General features: G+C 44.3%; 1 protein-coding gene across 7 annotated transcripts in view; it reads right to left on the bottom strand.

Annotated features, from left to right (window-relative positions):
- Positions 1-6937: 6937 nt before the first annotated feature.
- The window catches only part of GLCE (glucuronic acid epimerase), a 118416-nt gene continuing 110755 nt past the window's right edge, over positions 6938-14598 (bottom strand). For 2 of the 7 annotated variants that reach the window (XM_007120399.4, XM_007120401.4), the window contains 2 exons: positions 13792-13915; positions 12243-12472 (listed from right to left, as the gene is read on the bottom strand). Coding sequence is in view for 1 of the 7 variants with exons in the window: in XM_028495180.2 (XP_028350981.1) it covers position 13915 (1 nt within the window). In the remaining 6 variants the exon portion in view is untranslated. Of the gene's footprint in view, positions 7602-9062; positions 9217-12068; positions 12473-13791; positions 13916-14598 lie in introns of those variants that run through there. The other 5 variants (XM_028495178.2, XM_028495182.2, XM_028495179.2 and 2 more) reach the window with 5 other exon arrangements.

Raw genomic sequence — 14598 nt, 5'->3', positions numbered from 1 at the left:
GGACCATTGGGGCCCCTATGGCTCCTCCCCACTCTGAGTTCAGTTCTCTGTAATGAATGAGTAAAGCGAGTCAGCAAATTGCACAGAGAGAAAGGGCCATGGACTGCTTCACTCTCGCCCAGGACTGCCAGGGCTGGGGGCCAGGGGCCTCTGGGTAATTGCCAGGCCAACCAGGCAGAGTCAGCACCCGCCCCACCACCGCAGCCCAGGCCCTGGCTGCAGCTCCCCATTTTGCACCCTCCATCCCTGCCCTCATTCATCCCTCCAGGGCTGGGTACTTCATACCTTATCTCTGGTTCTCACGACAACCTGACAACCTGGTGAGGCTGGCGTTGCCATCCCACATTGCAGATGAAGTCACTGGGGAGGTGCAGAGTGGTGAGGTGGCTTGTGCAAGCTCGTGCACTTGGCAAATGGCTGAGTAAGGACTTGACCCCAAAATGTGTGTTCTCCAGACACCAAGCTCTCCATCTGGCACCCCAGTCTTCCTCTCACAGCCCACCTTCCGATCGCGGGTCTGCCTGCCCCAGCGCTTGGTGCGGGCCGCCTGCTGGGCTCCGTCCTGGCTGGTAGAGCCTCAGTTTTGAGCCTCACCTGCCCAACATACACTGCACCTAGTCACTTGCATTGAAGGATCGATGTGCTGAGAAGCACTGCAGTATCCCATCACCCTGGGGACCAGGTCAGATGCTCACAGGTGGGCTAGGGTTCACAGGGTAGGGAGGGTGAAGCTTCCTCTGTCTCTGATTTCTTTCTTCATTCACTCACTCATTCATTCTTTCTTCAGCTCCTTGCTGAGAATCTGCTCTGTGACGGACGCTGAATAATGGCCCCTCAAAGATGTTCACGTCTTGATTCCAGATCCTGTGAATATGTTACCATACGTGGTGAAAAGGATTTTGCAGATGTGATTAAGTTAAGGAGCTCAAGATGGGAAGATTGTCCTGGATTATCAGAGTGGGCCCCTTGTAATCACAAGGGTTCTTACAAGAGGGAGGCGGGAGGGTCAGAGGTCAGAGAAAGAGTGTGATGATGGAACTAGAGGTCAGAGGAATGCAGCCACGAGCCAGGGAATGTGAGCAGCCTCTGGAAGCTAGAAAAGGCAAGGAAATGGATTCTCCCCTAGAGTCTCCAGAAGGAACACATCTGTACTAACACCTTGATTTTAGCCCAGGGAAACTGATTTTGGACTTCTGATCTCCAGAACCATAAGATAATAAATTTGTATTATTTTAAGCCACTGTGTTTGTGACAATTTGTTACAGCTGTACTAGGAAACTAATAGATACGAAGATAAATGAGATGTGGTTCCTAACTGTGAGGAGCCCTTTATGAGGCCCGTGTAGAAACCCCTGAGGGCTTGTTAAACACAGATTCTGGGCCCTACCCACAGAGTTCCTGTTTCAGTAGACCTGGGGCATGGTGAGAGTTTGCACTCTGACAAGCTCCCAGGAGATGCTGAGGCGCCGGCTGGGGAACCACACTTTGCCGCTTTGCCGCTGATGTACAACAGCAGTTCTCAAGTTTTAATGCGCATTCAATTGTCCTGGGGACCTTGTTAACATGCTGGTTCTGCAGTTCATTTGTTCATTTGTTTGTTGCCATGTCAGTTGCCTGAACCCTCTTTAGAAGGTCAGGTCTGTGAAAGCAGCACCTCTGCCGTTGCTGTTAGAACAGGGCCTGGCAATATATACTCGATAAACATCTGCTGTTAGGACAGGTGAATGAGCAAGGGTTTGGAGCTTGCAGGAACAGTGTAGGCCAGACATCGTAACGTGGGTGTCCCGGGTGCTCTTGCTGAGGCCACAGAGTGAATGAAATCCCAGGGGGACAGAATGAAGATCAGGAAGGAAAAGGGGGTGGAAGGGGTCCCGGAGGACCCCATCATAGGAGAGGGCTGCAGGAGTATCCACAATGGAAGAGGAGCAGCTGGATGAGAGGGGAGAGTGACGAGACAGCCAGGGGATAGGGTGTTCAGGAAGGAAGGTCTGCAGTGCCAAGAGCGCAGAGAGCCAGAAGGGGCTTCTGGATGAGGCTCTAGGGAGGAAAAACTTCAGCATATATCTCCTGCTATTGGGAGCTGGGGTGGCATCTCCTAGGTGAAGGACTGAATGATTAGGGAGGACTTAAGGGCTCAGCTACTATGCACCCATTTTTATTCTCTCTTGACTTAGACAATTTGTAAAAGCAATATGTGTATGTTGGGAAATATTTTGGAGAATTCTGAGAAGTATAAATAAGACAACTGAAATCTTTTATCATTGTCATACCCAGAAATGAGCCCTGTTTACATTTGTATGCATTTCCATCTTTATTGAATACATGTATGTAATACATAAAATTTTCCTTCAGATTGGGATAAGACTGTTTATATGTTTCTATCCTTTTTCTTTTACTTAATGCATTGCTCCATAAGTATTTTTCATGTTATTTTGAAGAGCAAAATGTAATTTTGAAGGGTAGATAATACACTTTTTGCACAAATGCACTGTAATTTAACCACACCCTTGTTTTTGAGTATTTAAGCTGTTGCATTGTGGTTTTAATTTGAATTACCTTAAGGCAAATGATGCTCAGCATCTTTCATGTGTTTATTTGCCTTATTTCTTCTTTTGCCAAGTGTCTGCTGAAATCTTTTGCCTATTTTTGGATCGGGTTATTTCTTTTCCTATTTTTGAGTCCTTTATATATGCTGAGTGTAAGTCCTTTGTCAGAGATGTGATTTGTAAGTATTTTCTCCCAATGTCCCAGGACATTTTCAGTGTCCTTTGCAGAGCAAAAGTTTTTAATATCGATGAAGTCCCATTTATTATTAATTTTTTTCTTTTAAAGATTATCCTTTTGATATCTAAGAGCTCTTTGCCTAACCCAAAGTCACGAATATTTTCTCTTGTATCTTCTAGAAGTTCTATAGGTTTGCATTTTACATTTAGAACTATGATCCTTTTTGGAGTTAATTTTTCTATAAGATGTGGAGTAAATTTTGTATAAGGTGTGGAGTACATGGTCTTTTCGCTTTTTTTTTTGTCTTGCAAATACATGTTGAATTGTCCTAATCATTCATGCACTTGTACGAAGCACGTGAGTGTGCACCCTGGGGCTGGCACATCCCCATTTACACACAGCATGGGCACAGGAATTTGCCTTTGCACCACTATCCCACACAAGGGGAGACCATGCTTGGCAAGGAGCGCCCTAGGCTCGGGATCAGATCTCTACTCTGTTTCCAGCCTGCCCCTGACTCTCAGGAAGAAGTTATACCATCTCCCTGGGCCTCAGTTTCAACATCTGAAAATGGCAGTAACAATCCTGACCTCACTGGGTTGTTGTGAGACTGCGGAGGTGTAACTTGGTAGCAGGATTCTAGACACACACACGAACAAACTGAGGAGTTCTGTAAGGCAAGGAGATGGGTCTGAGCGACAGTTTGGGGTGGAGGGATGGGGTTGGCTTGAATGGGAGAGGAATTCTTTTTTTAATGTATTTTTTATGTATTTAAAAATTGAAGTATAGGTAATTTACATGTGTTAGTTTACAAGATATTGAGTATAGTTCCCTGTGCTATACAATAGGTCCTTGTTGTTTACCTATTTTATATATATCGATAGTAATGCATGTATGTTAATCCTAAACTCCTAATTTATCTCTCCCCTCACCCCATCCCCTTTGGTAACACAGTCTGTTTTCTGTCTGTGAGTCTGTTTCTGTTTTGTAAATAAGTTCACTGTATCATTTTTTAAAGCTTCACATGTAAATGATATCATATGATCTTTGTCTTTCTCTGACTTACTTCACTTAGTATGATAATCTCTAGGCCCATCCATGTGGCTGCAAATGGCACTATTTCATTTTTTTTATGGCTGAGTAATATTCCATTGTATATATATATACACCACATCTTCTTTACCCATCCATCTGTCAATGGACACTTAGGTTGCTTCCATATCTTGGCTATTGTAAATAGTGCTGCTATGAACACTGGGGTGCATGTCTCTTTTCAAATTAGAGTTTTCTCTAGATATATGCCCAGGAGTGGGATTGCTAGAGCATGTGGTAGCTCTATTTTTAGTTTTTTAAGGAACCTCCATACTGTTTTCCATAGTGGCTGCACCAATTTACATTCCCACCAACTGTGTGGGACAGGAATTCTTGATGGATTTCCAGGGAGCTGTATCTCTACAAACCCTGGGAAGCAGCTAGAGAGACTGCCTGGGGTTTGTCCTATTCTCTGTTTCCCTGCAGTGAGAAGGGCTTCCATTGCAGTCTGAGGGACTGAGGTTAGACGTTGGGAATAACTTTCCCTCTGACAGAGGAAGAAGTGAAAAGGGATAACTGAGTTCATGGCACAGGGAGCAGCGTGGGTCTTTCCTGGTTGTGCCTGTCCAGATTTCCTTCCTTCCCTGAGGGACCCAGGTGGGCCTCTGCAGGCTGGGGTCTGACTCTGATGCAGGCAATTTGCTGGAGAAGGGCCTCGCTGCCCTGAAGGTGGCGCCCTTGAGCCGGCCCAGGAGGTGGCTCGTACTGCACCCAGCTCTGCAGCAGCTCGAATGGGTTGCCGGATTGTGGTCGCCACCCTGTGCCCGCAGGGCCTCAGGCTAGGGGTTGCAGGACCCCAGGCCTCAGGCCTGAGTGAGCCAGAAGTAGCTGCTGTGGCATCAATGTGAAGACGGAGAAAACCCTAGGTTTGGGGGCCGCCCACTTGCCCAAAACAGTTCAGGGGGCCCCGCCCTGTGGGCCTTTCCAAGGGTGGCGCTCAGTGTGTGGTGACTCAGAAAAACCTGGTACAGATCTTAGTTCTTCCCCTCACTGCCTGAGGACACCCGGGCATGTCCTTAGTTTCTCTGTTTTCCCACCCAAAAAAGTGAATGATCCGTCCTCCTTCATCGGGCCGTCAGAACACCTAATAAGCACTTAATAAATGTTAGCAATTATTGTTATTCAGCAAAGGCGATGTGTCAAAGTGTCAAGAAAGATTATATTGCCAACTAGATGAACATTGAACGCTAGAATCACAAGTGGTTTTATTTTTAGAAAATATTTAAGAAGATTTAATTATAATTTCAAAAAATTAAATTGAGAATTCCAGGTGTAAGTAAAATTTTGATTTTACGTTTTGATATCCATTACTTATCATTTGTATTTGGCCTTTAAAGTTTAATAGATATGTTTTAATATTTTAGAAAAAATAAAATTTTTTTCACATACATAACTTTTCAAAAAAGTTAATTTTTACAACTGATTTAATTTACATTTCTGATGAAAATGTATTCAAATTTTATACTCGATGTAATTCATTTTATTTTTAATCCCTTGGATCATTGAGAATGAGTGCAAATAGACATGATGATAGAAAGAGCAATTATGGAAGTGGAACTCAGACAAAAAAAGGCACAAAGAAACAGAAAATCTTGAAAGAGACAGTCTGCTTAAAATTTAAAAAATTGCCAACAACAAGTGAGCAGCTTTCACTGTACCCCTCCCTGTCAAAAACCCCACTTATATGATTACTAGAAATGAAAAAGGAGCTGAATAAACTGCCAACGGTGGATAGTCTTCAAAAGAGATAATAGGGAACGTTGATGAGATGTTCTTTTTTTTTTTTAAGATTTTATATTTATTTATTTATTTATTTATTTATTTAGGCCAAGCCAGGTCTTAGTTGCGGCAAGCAGATCTTCATTGTGGCATGGGGGACTCTTTAGTTGCAGCAGGCAGGCTTCTTAGTTGCAGCATGCATGTCGGATCCGACCAGGGATCGAACCTGGGCCCCCTGCATTGGGAGCACAGAGTCTTACCCACTGGCCCACCAGGGAAGTCGCCAACAAAATGGTCTTAAAGGATAATTTGGACAAGATACAGTAGCACTAGAAGAGTTCAATGAAACAGCAGGTGATCCTCAAAGAGCAAACAATGGACTTTGGCAGAAAATGAAAGTATCTTTAAAAGTTTGTTAATTATTTGCTTGCCACTAATAATGTTAGCAAAGGGTTATTTTTAAAAAACAAACAAATCTAAATTGGCTGTGTCATTTTTTAAAGGACTAAAAATATTTTTAAATGTTTAGAGAAAAAAGTTTTTATAAGTAGAAAGAACCTTCATATATAATATGCAGTAAAAGTAATATTCCAATAAGACGTAAGGAAACTAGAAAGCAGAAATAAAACGCTCATATGACCGTAAAGGAGAAGATTCACATTCACATAGTCCAGTTTATACAGACTATTTTCTAGCCATTTCTGCCTAGATTAAGGCAGAATCTCAATTGAGAGATTTGAACAAATGAGCAAGATACGGGTATTTCGGGTTTTCTTTATAATGTCCTAATGTTGAAAAATGTGAAAGAACTTAAGAAATGCTACATGGATTCTTCATGCTAATCAAGGAATATAAATTAACACACTGCTTCCTTTATCTGGAAAGTCCTGCTATGAAAAAATACCAGCTGAATTAAAGAGTGTGCTTGCAGGGGTACAGTCTATCACAGCCTCCCTGCCTCATCACAGACCTGCAACAAATATTTTATGGTTTGGCATTTGGGGTACCACCAAGCTAGATACTGCTTCAAGAGATGTTGAAATCTATAATGAGAGAAATTCCTAGGGGACAATTAGAATATTATGTAACGTTTCCTGTGATAATGATGAGTTATTCTATATAAGCTTATTACACTATTTGAACATGTAAAATTTATGATTCACTTCTGAACCTAAGGACCACTTTAAGGAATATATGACTAATTCCAGTTGCTACTGTCTCAGAATATTGAAGTTTCTCCATACAGAATTTAAAGAAAAACTAAGAACTCAAGAAAGGTTGTCTAACTTGGCATTTCTGGCAGTAGAACAAAATTTTGTTACCAATTATTTAACAACATTGTGATTTTGTTGAAATAAAGGAAGAGATGCACTAAAATGAATAATGTATAACTTACCTGTTTTTATTTTATTAGTCTTTCAAACATCATGAGCCCATCAACAGAACACTCAGACATACATAGTAATGATTAAATTCAGCCATCTTTGATATTTTACTAACTTTCAGCCATATAAAAGCCTGTTTTCAGTCACATGAAAAACACTATTTTCAATTTTGTCATTATTAAGGTATATCTGTTAAGGTAGGAGGAGAAAACAACTATCTTTAAAGGGCTTGTGAGCCTGATTAAGAACTTTGAAATATTTAGTCATGTGGTTGGTGGGCCTCCATTTGTACTCTTGTTCCAGGCCCCAGAAATGTTAGGAGACCACCCGAAGACCCTTCCTCAGAGAGGCTGTGAGGCATAATGGAGAATCACTGAGTATGGAACAAGAAGACCCACCTTACTGGACTTATTTTCCTTCCTCGTCCATGAATCCGAGGTGACATGGCCTGCCTCCCAGCACCATTTAGAATTCCCAGGACATAGTACATGTGGAAGTGCTTCCTGACACGGAGACAACTCTCCAGTTTGTCTGGTCCAAGACCCCTGGTTTCATGCCTTACCTCCTTCGTAAGGGACACTGGCTTGCCCCAGCTGTTGACTCACTGGTAGTTCTAGGCCATCATATTTTATACCACAGCTGTCCTCTTATCCCTGGTTGACCAAAGGGTAGTCAAGTGAACTGTGACATAAGAGTAGACAAAGATGAGCTGGAATGGAGAATATTTCCACCTTCCCATCGACCTCACCCCCTTCCCCAGGACATCCTGTGTGTACTCAGCAACTCAGGAGTGCTGCTAAACTTCTGTCTACTCTTCCTGCCCTCCCGCCACACCCCATCTCTCTAGCTCATAAATGTAGTCTCAATTTTTTTGTGGTACGAGCTAGGAAATTGTTAGAGACTCGTCTTTTATCTAATGCAGAGAAAAACTGAGATGGCTAAATTAGACGGGTTGTTATCTCCTACAATTATGAAAGAATCAAATGATCCTGACCAAATTTTGAACAAAATTTGACCCTAGAAAATGGACTTGGTAGAAATAAAGCTCACAAAAGAGAACTTGCCATGACAGAAACTATCCTCAGTGAAATCTGGTACTGACCAAAATGTGATATATGAACCAAATTTCTAACCTAAAACTTAAGTGAAAAAGAATTGGTCCCCATGAAAATAGTTTTAGTCAACTCAAAATGAAAAAGCTAAAAAATTGGAAATGGCTTAACTGGGCTTTATAGAAAATTGATCAAGGAATTAAATTGACTTAATGGAGTCCATTCCGGAAAGCCCTTTCCCAAGGAAAATTCATCAGAGTCAGTGTACTTCCTAGTTACATCTTTATATTCAAAATGTCTCCAGTAGATTCTCTGTAGAATTTTCAGTAAGAAACAAGGAGAGGTGGTTCATGGTGGTTGCACCTGAAAGGTCACGGTGTAGAGGGGCTGGGGAGGGTGTGGGCAGGATCTTTGTAGGTGGTCTCCTCTCTCCCTAAAAATGTACTAGAATTATATGACTGCATTGGTATTACGACAAATATAATCCAGGCTGGATTCATTGTTTTCTATTCGCCATTATTATTATTTTTTAATTAATTAATTAATTAATTTTTGGCTGTGTTGGGTCTTCGTTTCTGTGCGAGGGCTTTCTCTAGTTGTGGCAAGTGGGGGCCACTCTTCATCGCGGTGCGCGGGCCTCTCACTATCGTGGCCTCTCTTTTTGCGGAGCACAGGCTCCAGACGCACAGGCTCAGTAGTTGTGGCACACGGGCCTAGTTGCTACGCGGCATGTGGGATCTTCCCAGACCAGGACTCGAACCCGTGTCCCCTGCATTGGCAGGCAGATGCTCAACCACTGCGCCACCAGGAAAGCCCTCACCATCATTATATTCGTCTTTTTCTTCTGATTTTAAAAGAAATTAAAATTAAAACACTTCTGTGGGCTCCTAAAAAGCATTGAGGGCCTTAGGGGCTGTGACTAATGGATAAGTTGGCCCTGGTAGGGGCCCAGGTAAAGGGTAAGCAGGAAATCTGAATGAACCGGGGGGGGGGGGGGGGGCGGGGAGGGGGGGGTGTTTAGGGTGGGGCCAGATGGAAGGAAGAGACAGGGCTTTACCTTCATCTTCTTTTTTTTTTTTTTTTTTTTTACCTTCATCTTCTTAATGGAAGTTGCCAGGGTGACAGCTCCCAGTCCAGGCTTCCTGCAGCTGCTCTGCTTTTCCTAAGGCCTGGTTTCTATTCACATATCTCTTGACAGTGAACGTTCCATCTCTCAAGGAGCCCTGGGTTTCTGTTCTTGCTACCTTAAGAGCCCAAGTAAACAAACAATTCTAAGGCGGTCTACCCACACTCGTGAAGCCCCTCTCAGCAATCCACATCAAGGTTGCCCTGTCTCGGTTGAGTTGAGTTGTTTGTGTGGAGGAGGGCCGGTGTGCATGCGGTCCCCGCCCTGACTCAGCTGTGCACTACTGGGGCCAAGATTGGCTTTCTCTTTAGACCCGCCCCCGAACCATTCCACCTCCTCAACATTTGAGTACGTCCTTTGTGCCAGCCCCTGGGTCATAGAGCCTGGGGCACAGCATTAAACACGACACAGCCCTGCCCTCAAGGAACTCATTCAGGGCCAGCTCAGAACAGGGTTTCTCAACCTCAGCACTATTGACATTTGGGCTAGATAATTTTTTGTGTGGGCAGCTGTCCTGTGCATTGTAGGATGTTCAGCAACACCCCTGGCCCCCACTCACTAGGTGCCTCCCCCAGATCATAACCATAAAAATTTCTCCAGACACTGCCAAATGTCTCCTAGGTGGCAGACATTGCCCTAGTGAGAACCACTGGTTTAGGCAATGGGTGTTGACAACTGAGTCAAAGGGCTCAGGGATCACAGTGTAGCTCATCGTGGGCACCCCAGAACGCCTATAGGAGCTGGAGGGGAGAGAGATGCAGGGATGCAGGTCTGGCTGTCAGGGATGCTTCATGGCTGAAGTGCTGTTTTAATTCGGGCCTTGGAGCTGAGCAGAGCCCTGGAAGAACTGTCAACAACATGGAGGAGAAGAATTGAGAGAACTCTTATGACATAAGATTGAGGAGAAACGCTTATGCTCCAGTAGGAATGATGGGGGTTAGATAATGGGTAGATCTCATTATCAACTGGAGGGCGGGGCATGTGTAAATACCTAGGAAATCCTTAGACAATACTTAGGTTACCCATGAGTTAAACCTAGTCTCAAGATGCATTTTGTTTGGTTCATCTAGTAATAATTTAATTTTTGACATGATTTTCAATGCTTTGTTTTAGCCACAGTCCCCACTATTCTTTATCACTCACTGACCCAATTATTCTTTTACAATTATTTCACTTGCCAGGTTTCTGAAAGCTTGTAAGTTTACATCTTTAAATATAAACAATATAGTGACTCTTCACTTGGGGGTTCATAGATACCTTCCAGATCTTTGGGTAAAATTCAGGATATCAGGAGGCTCAATAATTGGCTGAGACCATGGGGCCCAAAAATGTATCTAAAATTTTCTGGGCATTTTTCTGGTGAGAGAGTCTCTGGCTTTCATAGAGTTCTCCAAAGGGTCTGCCCTTCTCTCCTGAAAAAGGCCTAGCTAGGTGGGGCAGAGGTCTTTGCAGGTCCCTGGAGACATTTTGTGCAATCAGCAAAGGAGAGACTCAGGGCTGACTTCTGTTCACTTTTTCCTCTTAGCCTAGTTTAATTCAGTTAGTAATTAAAAATATGAATGAACTGTGGGATCTGCTTAGAGCACGGGCAGGCGCTGCGGCGGTCACCAGAGGGCTGGGCGCATTGATTTAAGATGTCTGGACAAACTTTGTGATCCATAGAGAAAGCCTTCAGTTAAAGATTTCTTCCGCCAATTAAGAGGCCACCTTGAAGGACACAGAGCCAGAGGCAAGACAAGAATCGCAGCTTGGAGGTGCCAGTCAGCCAGGGAGGACACGGGTGACAGTGGTGTGGTCCACGAGTGGTCTCCCTCACCCTCCTCAGCCCATTGGCCCCAGGGCCCGCTGGCTGTGCCACCTTCCAGCAAACCACTCTCACAAAGGATCTGGTCACTCCATTTACACCAAGGTGTACATGATGAAGCAGCTTACAATTAGGTTCGCATTTTGACTGTAATCAGGTTTTAGCCCAAGAGTCTCTGACTTCACGGGTAGCTTGCTGGGGGCAAGATAAGGGTGGAGGATAACTCTGGGGAGGGGTCCATGAGGTGGGGATTGGGGGAAGGGGCAGGGGTCCTGTCCTCAGACTCAAAGCCCTTTTCCTCAACTGAGAATTGGAATTGTTCTTTGAGCTGCAAGGACAGCTGGGGCATTTCTTCTCGATGGTTCCAGTGTGGGCAAAGACTCTCCTTCCCACTGAAAAGACAGCAGCTGTGTGTGATTTCCCTGACTTCTCTGGGTTTTCTGTTAATCCTACCTCTCTGTAGTTTTTGCTCTCAGGATCTGCTGGGCCCACCAGGCCTGGGCTGAGTTCTGAATTTCCCAAGGGGGTGGGCAGGCTGCACTGTGTGTGTGTGTGTGAGCATGCTCAGAAACACGGGTCTGGGGCTTACCGTGACCCTGACCCATCTCCCAGAGAACTCTGTGCTGAGAACTCTGGGGAACTGGTTTGTTCTGGGGGATGGAGAAAATGAGCAGCTGTAGGGAGGCCTGCACTCTGCCATTAAAGGGGATGCCCACTCCATTGGTCCCCTAGGACCACCCTGAGGATAAACTAAACTAATGGAAGGATGCTAAAAAGTTTAATGTAGGAACGTTCTTGAGAATCTCATTAATTCAGACTCTAATTTGGAATTTGTAACATTTTTAAATGTTTTGTTTTCATAGCAAAGAATAAAAAACGTGTGCCTCCTGAATCTGTTACTTTCGCAGATTATAGAGGGCAGGGACCCATTCTTACTCATCACTGCCTCTCCAGCTGCTGGCAGGCTGCCTGGTAACCGCCCGCTGAATCCTTCCAGATGTTTCTTGTGCATTTACATACGTGTGTATGCATTTGCACACACAAACACACTCTACTTACATCTTACTCTGCAACATACAGAGCTTTTGAAAGTCCATTACGGAAGACGGTAAACAGCAGGAGGGTGCCGGAGGGGCTGTGATGCTGGGTCATCCAAGATCTAATGTATACAGATGGTCCAGGGATGCAGAAGAAACGGAGCACATACCAAGGAGACTTGATCGCTGAAACAACCTCCTGTTTCCCGGCTCTTCTAATCATTTAGTGGAGCAAGTATCAATTTCAACAGATCTCATAGAGTCCACAGAGGAAATGGGCTCATTTTCCCATCTGTGGGCCAGCACTGGGGCTGAGATCTGCATCCCTACTTGAGCCCCCTGGGGTGGAGTCAGGAGCTAGTGGGTCATGGCTATTGCTTGGGGATGATGGCTTGGAACATGGAATCTGGGGGCGGACATACCTGGCTTCCAGACCTTGGCTGTCAAATTACTGAATGACTTCTGGTGAGTCGTTTGACTTCTCCAAGTTTGTTTTTTCATCTGTGAAGTTCACATAGTACTTCCTCCCAAGACTGTCAAAAGAATTAGGAGTACATGTGGAGTCCTTTTGCCAGAGCCCGACTGTGGGCACGCAGACACTTGAGCTTCCCATATTCCCACTACTACTTGGCTTTGATTTGGGTGGGGGAGGATACCCAAAGCCTACCAGAGGAAGAGCGCTCCTGGCTGTGGCTCAGGGCAGGCACAGCATCTTCTTACCTTTGCTGTCCTGGCAGCTAGCACGTGAAAAGAACTGCATGACCTTGAGCAAGCTGCTTAAACAGTGTTTTGTTTTCTCATCTACCACCCGAGTCAGGCTGAGTGGTAAATGAGGTTGAGCTTGGGGGGCACCTACAATGGTGCTTATTCCCTCTCCTTATTCCTAAACAAAGATCAAGAAACACCAATCCAGGGACTTCCCTGGTGGTCCAGTGGTAAAGAATCCACCTTGCAGCGCAAGGGATGCGGGTTCAATCCCTGGCTGGGGAACTGAGATCCCATATGCCGCAGGGCAACTAAGCCCGCGCGCCACAACTACTGAGCTCGAGCACCTCAACTAGAGCCCGCGTGCCACAAACTACAGAGCCCACGCACCCTGGAGCCTGCGCGCCACAACTGGAGAGAAGCCTGCGCTCTGCAATGAAGAGCCCGCGTGCCCCAACGAAAGATCCCACGTGCTGCAACTAAGACCCGACGCAGCCAAAAATAAATAAAATAAAATAATAAATAAATCTTAAAAAAAAAAACTTTCTATCATTCTACTTTAAAAAAAAGAAAAAGAAACACCAATCCAGAGCCATTGTTGGCTGTACTTTGCTGTACCCTGATACTCAGAGCTCTGAATATTTACTCAAGCTGACAAGAAGCTGCCTGGGTGACACCTCCTGGTGGGTATTTCCAGATGGAGACAGTACCCTCTTTGTTGCCTGCAGGAGTTGAGAAGATGCACTCTCCTCCTCCTGATTACCTCGCCACACCATTGATGGGATTTGGGAATTAGTTTGGGGCCTCCTACTCTGTATTCGATTGAATTGCAGAGATTTAATTTCACAGGTGTTAAAAAAGGAAAGACAGAGTAACAGGCATTAAATTAAGCTCCTGTGCTTTTGCCAAGACCCCTCCACCCCCACCAGACCTCAGGGATTTACTTCCTTCTCTAGTGCCCAAAGAGATTACCACTCTACTAGATTTTCTAAACTGAAATGGAACAGCCATTCTTATCTCGGGGATTTCACTAGGTGCTGATGAGAACAGAGCAAAATCCCAGGAAGGCACTGGCCCTTTCCAAGGTGCGCTACAGGCAATGTGCGCGAGGTTGCCTAATAATATCCTCCCTAAACCGTGTGTTTACCAGCAGTTCGTGGGCTGCTCTATTTCTGATCCTTCCCAGGACTTTTTTCTTCCTCTTTCGCTGTTCTCTTGGCTACTGCTCGATGGTTTGCTTTGCAGTCCTGTCATTTCACAAAATCCTACTTCTGGAAAAGGATTAGCAAAATTACACAGTGTTGCTGCTACTTAACATTCAGGAAATGCAGCATCCACACACAAGTTACCAATCATACTTACCAGATGGTAACAGTATCTTTTCACCAGAAAGTGAGCTGCAAACATTGAAACTCATCACCAACACATTTAAATTCACATCCATTTTCAATTTGACATGCTTAATGAGTTGGTATAATGAAAATCAGTATTTTATCCCTATATTGTTAATTATTTGTAACAATAATGCTATAATAATGCAGACTTGATATTTTTTAAATTGTCATGAAACAAAATCTCACCACAACCTACAATTCTGATATACTCTGTATCTAAATATATTTTTTCAATACTTCAGAGTTCTATATTCAGAATGGGCTAATGGAAATGGCACATGGCAGGAAGAATAAAAATCTTGCAGCTGATGGTGTCTATATACTTTTTTAGCACCAATGCTTAAGCTTAGTGGTTACTTTTTGATCAACCATTTCCCTAAAAAAACTTTAAGATCAACTAGTTCTCTCTTATTGGACTTGTGTTAGGAGGCAACTGAAGCCCATGGGGGTGGAGTAAGTTCCTGATGTGATAACAGCAGAGCCAGAGAGCCTTGCCTCCCGAGTCCCCGGTCTAGATTTCAGCCCACCTAACACTCCCTAAAGATCTCTGAGTTTTGGCC

The sequence above is a fragment of the Physeter macrocephalus genome, chromosome 11 (genome assembly GCF_002837175.3).
Source record: "Physeter macrocephalus isolate SW-GA chromosome 11, ASM283717v5, whole genome shotgun sequence".
NCBI classification, from domain to species: domain Eukaryota; kingdom Metazoa; phylum Chordata; class Mammalia; order Artiodactyla; family Physeteridae; genus Physeter; species Physeter macrocephalus.
This window is presented reverse-complemented; position numbering and strand designations above follow the sequence as displayed.